General features: G+C 36.5%; 1 protein-coding gene across 1 annotated transcript in view; it reads left to right on the top strand.

Moving 5' to 3' along the window:
• kndc1 (kinase non-catalytic C-lobe domain (KIND) containing 1) overlaps positions 1–10,761 on the top strand; it is a 53,887-nt gene that overhangs the window by 2,947 nt on the left and 40,179 nt on the right. Inside the window, exons 2-5 of the mRNA XM_015394444.1 lie at positions 4,870–5,068; positions 8,836–8,894; positions 9,641–9,787; positions 10,276–10,393. Of these exons, the coding sequence (XP_015249930.1) occupies positions 4,870–5,068; positions 8,836–8,894; positions 9,641–9,787; positions 10,276–10,393 (523 nt within the window). The remainder of the gene's footprint in view (positions 1–4,869; positions 5,069–8,835; positions 8,895–9,640; positions 9,788–10,275; positions 10,394–10,761) is intronic.

Genomic DNA, 10,761 nt, shown 5'->3' on the forward strand with positions numbered 1-10,761 from the left:
CTGCTACTTTGATATTTTTATCTGCATGCCAGCAATTTAACTGATAACTATTCAATGCTTTTCAGCACAACGGCTTAGTACATTACAAATTGTCAAAATTACACTGAGGTTAGGCCAACACAATCAATAATACTTGGATATATTTTTGGAAACCACAAGTACAGTAATGTCTAATCATGACAACTGATGATATCCATTTTCACAAATTGTTGCCTGCTTCTTAAATAGTTCTTTATCCACTCCAGAACATCCCAAAAAACACTTGAATTTCAAGTTACCTCTAAGCTACAAAGACAGTTTTGAAAGAGGTAGTCAGTATGAAGTATCAGTATGCACCACGTTCTTTATAGAGTATTGACCTGGAAACCATTTAATATATCTGAAATTAAGCATGGGTCAATTTACCTGGTGTTGCTTTAAGGAGAAGCACTATCAGCCGTGCAAATAAAAATCTTACTGTTGTGTTATTACATCTGGCAAGTGCTTTGAGACCATTAGACCTCAAATGTCAGAGGTCTGACTGATTATTTATTTTCTGTACTTGACAAAAACAGAATTGACAACAAGATTGCTTTGCCATGAGTTTAGTTTGTAAACTCGCAAGTATTTTCCATTTTAGCTTTATCCTATAGGATATATGGTCTTAAGCTATCCCACTTAAAATAGCTCTTTGCACTAACCTGATAAAAGTAGGACAAACTTTAGGAATGTCAAACTTACAGATGAGTTTTGTGTTGAAAAAAATAACCCAAAATCACAGGGATCTCTTATCTTCTCACTTCCAAAGTTCAAAGATTAGGAGTCCATAATGGGTGCAACATTAGAACCCATGTTATATAGGCTAGCACATTTAACATGAGCGAGCTGAGAGAGAGACTAGTGTTCCCCTGCACTATTCTCATGGGAAACTGTCTATTTCTGGGGATGCTGCTGCTACTGCTGCTACATGAAGTACTTCTTCTCTGCCCTGTAATTTTCTCTGCACAATTTGATCACACAAATTTGACATTTTCTAACAACCGGCTGCATCTTTCCCCCAATGAAAATGTTCCACATGACCCTTTATCTATAATAAAATGTTATTAAGTGGTTTCCAGAGAAGAACAGGGGTGTAGGATTTTAAATTTAGCTGACTTTTGAGATGTTCTTTTTTCCAGTGTTGTACAAAGTGTGAAATACATGTTCAAGTGCTTGACGAAGGAACTGCAAGTGATTGCTTCGTGACACACTTCACACTCCAACCATCCACCCCTGTGTTTGTGTGATGGCCAGCTTTTGTGTTCTGAGCCTACAGAAGATCCTGTTGTAACCAGACTTCTACATTACCTAACTTGCCAGAGGAAATAGGGCAATTGGGTAATAGATCACAGATGATGTAGTGTGTTCAGTCTGTTTGTGAAGGTTCAATGATGTCTACAGGTGTGTGTATGCACTTAATGTATGTGCACCATTTTTCTTAGTAGAACAGATTTTGGCCAAGGCAGAGAATACTGGATTTCCCACACCTGGTTATTAAATTGGGCCATTGTTTCTAGGTTCTTTGTATATCAAAGCAGTTGAAATCTAAATATTTCTAAAACATTGTTGTCAATGTCTAATTTAGGATTTTCTTTGTTCCTCTTTATATTCCAGAGTTAGTTTTAATATTTTCTAAATAGCTATGCTGAAAAGCAATAATGACTTCTTATTGAACTAAACATTTAGAAATAAGAATTTGCAGAACCATGTTTTTAGTGATAACCCATGACAGTGTTTTTTCTTTGTAAAAACAATCTTTAATATTTTATTTCACTTCTGCTATGTATTACATAGCATATATATATATATATATATATATATATATATATATATATATATATATATATATATGTATTTTTTTTTTTTTCCCAAGTAATTTAATAGTTTTAACAATAGAGTTACCAGGATTTTCAGTTTCTCATTCCCTCTACCAGCACTGGTTACCCCACCCACTCCTTGCTGTACTCTCCTGCCCCCTTCTTCTTATTGTTGCTACTTCTGAATGTTGCTGCCAACAAAAGAAGACAGACTCTTATGGAACACATTTCATGTGTTTGTCCCACCCAGTGCTGTAGCAGAGCAGGGGCTGCGCTAAAGGGACTTATGAATAATAATTTTTGCCTCCTAATAAATGGGGAACCTTGTTATTATTATATTAATATTTTTGCCTCCCCCCTCTACATGTTCCTATACATTAAGTTATTTTCTTTTTACAGATCAGTTATCAACTGATCAATCCGCTGGCGGCTCATCAATCATTCTAGTAACAGATCCGGCGATACTAATGATGTAGTTATATTTAATTAAAATGATAGATTTTTTTTTGACTTGGTCAAGTAAAAGACTCCTTGAGAGGCCTGAGCTAAAATTTAGATCTTAAATTGGTAGAATTCCTCTACAAGGAATTCCTCTCCTTAGGTGTGAGTGTGGGCGTGAATGTTTGTTTGCTCTGTTTGTCTCTGTGTTGCCCTGCAATAGACTGGCGACCTGTTCAGGGTGTATCCCGCCTCTCGCCCGTGGACAGCTGGAGATAGGCAGCAGCACCCCTCGCGACCCCACTTGAGATTAAGCGTGTCACAAAATGGATCGATGGATGGAAAACACTAACGGAACATTTACATAAGGATTGTATTTTGAAAGAAGTTTGGGGGAACTGGAGCCTGATGAGAATTTGAGAAGAGTATTTGGAACACAACTGAGGTTTCAGCCTCTCCGATTTTTCTCATTTTTATTTAGATATTATTTAAATTTTCAGTAAAAAAAGTAGGGTTCCTTTCCACCACTGCTTATTCATTGTTTCTTCAGCCTCAAATAATCAGTTGATTGCTGTCAGGGAACATCATTTCTCACAAAATATCTTGTTCATAATTTTGCAGCTTCAGAGAATGAAAAATCATAAAAAAGTTGTTTTTCTGAACATCCTGGCAATGAAGGAGAACCGCTTTGTCTCATGTTCGCACATCATAATCATAACAAAGAGCGTTGATGTTGCAAAATACTAGCCATTATGCATTTTCACTGGGATTTGCCCACCTACTCAAACATAGGAACACACCAACCTGGAGTTTTATTACGTGTTTGTACCACTGAAATGTAATAAAGTTGGAAGATAAATCAGAATCAATATTTATTTGATTTTAGATTTCGTTGTTTTACATCACAACAGAAGATGATCAGGGGCATTTTTCCCCTTATTCAGCAAGGTCTGCTTAAAAACACCCAAAATAAGTTTTTTTCAAAAGTCCAAATAGGGAGCTTAGCTAATGTCTAAAATAAGAACAAAATTATTTATATGTGGCTCAGGGTCACTCCTGCAAAGCAGAAGCTTTTATTTGGTATTTATGTAAATCTGAAAGAGTGTCCAGTGCAGTGCGCAGGACTTTATCTATAAAAGCTGTTTTGAATACAACTGAGCTTTCAGTGCCTTTTATTTTATAAATTATACTCTAATTTTCAGTAAAACATAGGGTGCTTTCCGACTGCTGTCTACTGTTTGCTGCCACAGCCTTCAGCACTTAGCTAATCCTGCCAGCAGACGGGACTCAATGACATCATATCTGGTGTTCAGTTCTGATGTTGGAGAGTCAGATGTTCTTTAAGATTATATTCTTATTATCATAAAGATTCAAATTAAGAAAGAAGATAAAATAATGGAGGGACATGGTGCATGTGTTAACGATTCGGGTCAGGTTCGGATTGGAATCCAAGAAATCTGCACACTGCACTAAGCAGAAGATTCACTGCTCCTTTATTGAATTTTGTCTTGTGGCATGCGAAAACTTAATGAAACAACAAACAGCTAAATAAACAAAGTCTGGGTCCAACATTTCAAAACAGGTATTATGAAATTGGAACCAAGATTTAAAAAGTAATACATTTGGCATATGTTTAAGCAGAACCAATTTTTGAACTTTGAAGTGTTTCAGAGTTTGTAGTTTATTTGGTACACCATGAAGGAACTCTAAATCTAAGTTTTAATATTTACTGTGGTAGTTGAGCATCAATATTAGCTTTTCTTTCAAAGCTGTTTATACTTAGTTTATCAAAAATATGTGTACAAAGTTAGCCTTGGGGCTAATCCATGTGAAGAGCAGAGTAACCAACAGCATAAACACTAACTTTTTATTTTTCATTTGTGTTTTCAGTTATGCTTTAGGTAGCATCAAAGAAAGGTTTAGAAACATGGCTGTTAGCTTAGCGTTGAATTGTATTTTTTGTATGACTGTGCAAATTCTCAGTCATCAGGGTCATGGCAACTACAAAATAGGCCTTAATTGTTTTTTTAATTCACTTTTGATCTTTTGAGACCTACCAAGGATTATTTGTTAATTATGTTGACTCAGACATAAAAACTAGGTATTTTTAAAGTCGGCAAACAATAAAAAAAAAAGTAACAGGAAGAACAAACATTGCATCCAACACAGAGGAGAAAACAGAGCTGCAAAAAAAACATTGTAAGTTCACAAGTGTCGATTTCCTGAGAAACTCAGGAGGATTTTCTCTAAAAACAACATACCAGGGAATTTCAAAGCCATCAACACACTCAGACAAAAACTGGTTCATCCCAAAAACAGAACAACCAAACCAAATTTGAGTGGAGTTGTAAATGTGGTCTAGTGCAGCGATGACTGCTCGGACTACAACAAAGAAACCAAACAAGAATTACTCAAATGCATGTCACAGAGCCAGATGCTGTGGGCAATTTCTGAAAGCACTGATAAAGTCTTTTGGAGATGTGCTGAAATGGTTTCAGAATGATTGAGTAAAAGTCTGGTTGTCTCAGTTTAAGCTCATTCTGTCCTATTCTGCATGTTTACCGGAACATGCCTGTATATCTGTTTACCCCAACAGGAAAATGTTTCTCTGGCCGACATTCTCTCTTTGCGGGACAGCTGCATAAGTGAGGAGGAGGTGTGGGCCGTTTGTGCAGAGTGTGTTTTGGCCCTACAGAGCATCAGACCCTCCCACCTCTTCTACACCCTCTGCATAACACCAGACACTCTGGCCTTCAACGCTCATGGGAATGTTTGTTTCATGGAGCAGCTTAGCGGTGAGTCAACGAAACACAGAACTTTTCTTTGCACATAGTGATGCTCTTTACACTTACCCAAAATATACTTTCTTTGAAAAATGTTAAGTTTTCTGGATAAATCCTACTCACATACTGGATATAGCTTCCAACTGTAGAGGAGCCAACATGTGGGCTGTTAAATCCTACATGCTTGTTAATGCATAACACTTACACAAGAAATAAGCTTCATTTCAAAATTACATAACTGCAGAACAAGGAGTCTAAATGTGGTTTTGTCCAATTTAAAATCCAGTTTTCCATTGAATAAACCACTAACGCATATTTCTTTTAGATTTAGATGGGGGCTAAACATATCCATAAACACATTGTGTGAAAAAAAACAATCTTTGCATTCTGATTTTACATTCTTTAGTTCATTCTAAATTCCTTTTACATCAGAAACATCTGGAAATGACCTGTTGTACTCTGTTCTGCTGCATCAACCCATTCCATGCCCCGCTTTAAGATGTCAGAAATTGATAAGTATTGATTCGATGAAAGGTGGTTGCCATGGGAATAGTTGTTGTGGCAACAGCTTGGATAAAGCCTTTTGGCTGTCATACTGCATTGCTTAGTCATCTATTTATACTAGCAGACTGTATAGCAGAGATATTACCTGTTAGAGTACTACAGCACAGCTTTTGGATTAAAAAAAGCAGAAATAGCACAAATAGAGGATCTTGAGTGTTTTTTTATGGGCTGAAATTCTTTTGTGTTTTCCGATTTTATTGTTCTGGATTTTTTATTTGTTAGATATGGAAGGAAAGGTGTCTTTAGGGTTAAACTCCCTTTATCAATAGTTATAATACTGCATGTTGGCTGTTTTGTTTCTCTACGAATTATGTTATGTAAAACCTTTATTCTAGCTTGTAGCTTATGGTAAATATATTCATTTACATTGGATATAGGCTAATTGAATCCAAATTACAAGCATATGGTGGCAGAGAATTCACTGAAGTTTAATTAAATTATGTTTGAAACACCAAACTTGGGGTAAATGCATAACAAAATTATGCTTTATGCAAACTATTGTGACCAGGTTTTGCTGGTTATGTTTTTATTTATTAAGATGTATGTGCTGATATTACCAGTAAGGAGGAGGAAGTCAAAAGACACGTTGTTTTATAAAAGTGTGTGAAGGCTTAAAATGTCAGACTCCATGTATTGATTTAGGCAGTTTTCCTATAATTCCCGTCAGGCGTGACTGAGCCCTTGTAAAAAAAACTGTAATTCAATCAGAACACTAAAATTCTCTTAGTATCTGCTTCAGGCCTGACCAGCATTTTTACTTTCACATGAGAGTTAGTCCTCTCAAAAATAGCCTGCATACCATCCAAGCAGTAACCGTGCAAGTCCCACTTTTCTAAACTCATCATCAATTTTAAACCCCTGCACCACAATCATGTAGTTCTGAGGGCACAATCTGTCACGCCGCACTCCATCTACAATGTTAGGTTCCTCTCAAAATGTTTGACCCTAGGAAGTCACTTTTAAAATGTGCTGCATGAGATGTGGATGGAAGGGACAGAATATTCAGACAGCTTTGTTAGTAGCATTGTTGGATTTAGATCCTGGCCTTGAGTCTTTCAGCACTGAGTTTACATTTATCAATCCTGAATGCACACAAAACTGGATCTGAAAGCTGTGTATGCCACCTTAAACATAAATGTAATGAGCTATGAAAATCAAACCTGCCGTCAAACTGTGTGATCCCCAACACCTACTGTAAACCATACGGAGGACACACATTTTGAAGGAACAGAAAATAGCTGAAACATATCAGATGAGGAAGTGAAGCCAGAATGCATCATAATTCCATTTAATGGGAAAGTGAATTTATCTGATCCTAAACCAGTATGAGCTATATGTTTTTTCAATAAATGAAAAAGGTTTATCAGGCAGTTTAAATTATTTTAAATATTTGAATACCGTTGTGATAACCTGGCATAAGCCAGATGGATGCCTGTAGTTCACTTTGAATTCTACACACTATCCCTCTGGAAAGCCTCCTGTTGAAAGGGTTTGCAAAAGGGAGGGACATTCAGTACAATTCTTCCTGCTGATTGGTTCAAACAACTGGTTCCTGCATCCCATGTCAAGCTTTTAGCCGATGCATCAGCAGTAGCAGCTGCAACACATCACATTTTTGATTTGTTTCACAACTAGCAGAGTTAACTGATAAATCAAACTTTTACCAAATCTAGTCCAGAGGAACACGTAGGAACAGCTATAACTGGTGCACCCCTGTTGGTTTTACTTCAGCCTTCCGGCCTCTGGTTTTTGGGTTGATGTCATACATGTCACTGCACTTCACTGGTCCAAAACAGTTCTGTATCTATGCCGATGCATCTGCCCACCTCTTGCAAGAGGAACAATTTATCTTGTTTTCAAGGTAACGGTTGTGACAGCATAATAGTACTCGATTAATGCATTGGCTCTGCTGGAGGATGTTGAAAATGGGAGATCGCCAATTTAATACTCAGTGCTGCTGTTAGATATGCTTACATATGGAAGTGCATTTTCAGTTTAGACAAATGAGCTAAACTTCTGAAACTGTCTCATAGAATGACCTTACCGGTGCAGAGTTTCACCAGCACACCAGACGACCACAAAGACATTCATTTCAGCTGATTAATTACTGCAGTAACACCAGGGACGTGGCCGTATGAGTATGTCGGTGCTGCATCAGTGTTCAAATGGGACAAATTGAGTCAGAGCAACAAAATGTCCTCTGATACTCATCATGCAGCGATGATAACAGCTAGCTGTTAACTTTCCCCATGAGACTTGACATTGCAAGCTGTTCCATTTTGGATGAAACTCCTACTTGCTGTGCTCTTTGGGAGAGATCTGATGGAGAGAGTGTGTTGAATCTGTGGGATTGCTCAGCACTACCTACCTGTTGTTATAAAATGCCATAGGCACACATGACTCACCATACCATTACTACACCATTACCCTGATAAAACTGTATCACACATAATGGATATGATTATGTCTCCTCTTTGATGCCTATTCCAGATGGTTGCATTTTTTTCCTGCCAGCAATGGTTCCAAATGCTTCTTTGACTACATCTTACTCAGTCATGTTCTTTGAAGTGTAAACTACTTTAAAGCAAGTAAGGAAAAATGACAAACAGAATAAATAAAGGAGAGAAGACAGCAATGACATGAGAGTTATGTAAACGTGAAGGGGTAAATTACAGCAAAGTGAAAAAAACTAAAGAAGATGTTTGGTGACTAAAACAATATACTGAAGCAAATGAATCAAAAGACAAATTTCAGCTCCTTTTACCCTAGAGCTGGAACAAACGGAGAACGACCATGACCCACTTTACTTCTGTCATTCCATCAACTCCTTCCTCCTTTTCTCCAAACCCATCAAGTCCTTTTCTAATTCAAGTGAGCCCAAAGTGTTTATTTTAATGCTGCTATGTACCTAAATGTTCGTTTTATAACAAGTATGAAACTAACCCTTTGTAGAAGAAAAACGGGACGGATGCATCCCATTCCCGTCCCCTGTTTCACATCCTCCTGATACAGAGATTATCCGTAACACATGAATTATGCAAATGACTAAAAGCAGCTCCCCTTGCTATTTGGACTTCAGTGGTTGAAATAGCTTCATGCAAAAATCTCTAATTTATACTGTATATTGTTGCTATTAAAAGTTGTACGTAACAGTGTTGTGGAACAGTTTTTAGACACGCTTAAATAAGCAGATTTTGGCTGTTTTTAATCTGTAGATGATCCAGATTGCTCCTTCGTCCCTCCGGAGTTTGACAACACTGGCAGCACATTTGAGGTAAGAGAAATGTGCTATCAAAGCACAACACATTAGATACATTTCTTGATAAATAATATAACTTATTCTGAGGGGTAGTCATTTTTAAATGCATTGATCGCAATGCTGAATTGATTGATATCTATACACAGTAAATTTTGCAGTGTTAAAGTAACACTTTAAGAGTTTAAATGTAACACCAATTGGAGTGCATTTGGTCCCTATCTTAATTAGTGTTAAAAATATCTGTCTACATAGCGTATATCTTACTCCAGTTGTTGAAAAACTAATAGAGTCAATGCACTTTGACACAGCATATTAAACACTGTGGAATTTCAATGCAAATTTTCAAAGAATAACATTATCCTAAATTAAAAGAATACTGGTCATTCTTCTTTTAACAAGTTTAAGAATAAGGCCTGAGAAGAAAGAAATAAGATCAGGGTGTATTTGGGAGATTATTTTAGAAAAGCAGATAGGATGGTCTTGTAGATTGCCTTGTGCATGTGAAGTTCTTTAAAAAGTAATTATGGCATTTCTTACCAAGATTTCCAGACAAACCATTCACTAGGCTTATAACACACTAATGAGAACTAAACATTACAGTTATTATACAGGATAATAAATGTAATATTCTTTAGATCTACTGTTGGCTCTATTTCCTTTGCATATCCTTTCATGAAAAAAAGAGAAAATAAAAGAAAAAAACATAAATAAGACACGTGGCACAAATATTTAAATATGTTTTTTTCTCTATTTGGCTGCAGGGCCATATTTACTCCCTGGGCTCCACGCTTTCTGCTGCACTGAACTTTGTTATTGAGCCGGAGCTTGAGGCTGAACTGGGAGAAGAACTTCAGAATCTGTTGCAGCAGATGCAGGAGGAGAAGCCTGAGGACAGACCAGAGCTGGAGGTACAAACACATCAGCAGAAATGCATTGAATAATTAGATGCCTCACTCCAGCCACTGCAAAATGGTACAGTCACAAGTTTAGAAGAAGTTTAGAAGTTGTGTCACTGCTAATATCAATGAACAATAACTGAATAATCAAGGTTTTGGTGATGCAAGAGGGAAAACTTACTGGAAGGCAGTGGCTTATACAGAGCACAAATCAGCCTATGAGATTTTATTTTTCAGCAAAATAAAAAGTAAAATTTAAAACATTTGAGTTACAAAGTGAAGCTCAGATTACATATTAGAATAAAACGGTAATTATTTTTATTTTGTTTTCTTTTTACCGTGTGATGAGTTAAATGTTTATTTACTAGGTTAGTAGTAAATAAAATAGTAGTAAATGTATGTCCAATTTTACAAAATTAGGATTACAAAAAAAAAAAAAAAACATTAAGACAAAGGATTGATTTATTTTTGCAAACTTTAAAAATCTAATTTTTCCATAGGATATTCTGTTGCTGGCGGAAGAGCAGCTTTCTCATACCTCTTCTGCAGCCGTATGCCGGAAATTGTCTTCAATTGGGCGAAGAGTACTCTCCATTGAATCGGTTTCAAACATTCAAGGTTACTATATTTATCATACCAGGGTAACTTTATCACTTTACTTGGATTTAGTTATACATACACTACCGTTCAAAAGTTTGGCGTCACCCAAACAATTTTGTGTTTTGCTGAAAAGTCGCACTTATTCACCACCATACCTTGTGAAATGAATAGAAAATAGAGTCAAGACATTGACCAGGTTAGAAATAATGATTTGTATTTGAAATAAGATTTTTTTTTTACATCAAACTTTGCTTTCGTCAATGAATCCTCTATTTGCAGCTATTACAGCGTTGCAGAACTTTGGCATTCTATCTGCTAATTTGTTGAGGTAATCTGGAAAAATTGCACACCACACTTCCAGAAGCAGCTCCCACAAATTGGATTGG

Source organism: Cyprinodon variegatus, unplaced genomic scaffold (genome assembly GCF_000732505.1).
Source record: "Cyprinodon variegatus isolate N-32 unplaced genomic scaffold, C_variegatus-1.0 Scaffold685, whole genome shotgun sequence".
Lineage (NCBI taxonomy): Eukaryota > Metazoa > Chordata > Actinopteri > Cyprinodontiformes > Cyprinodontidae > Cyprinodon > Cyprinodon variegatus.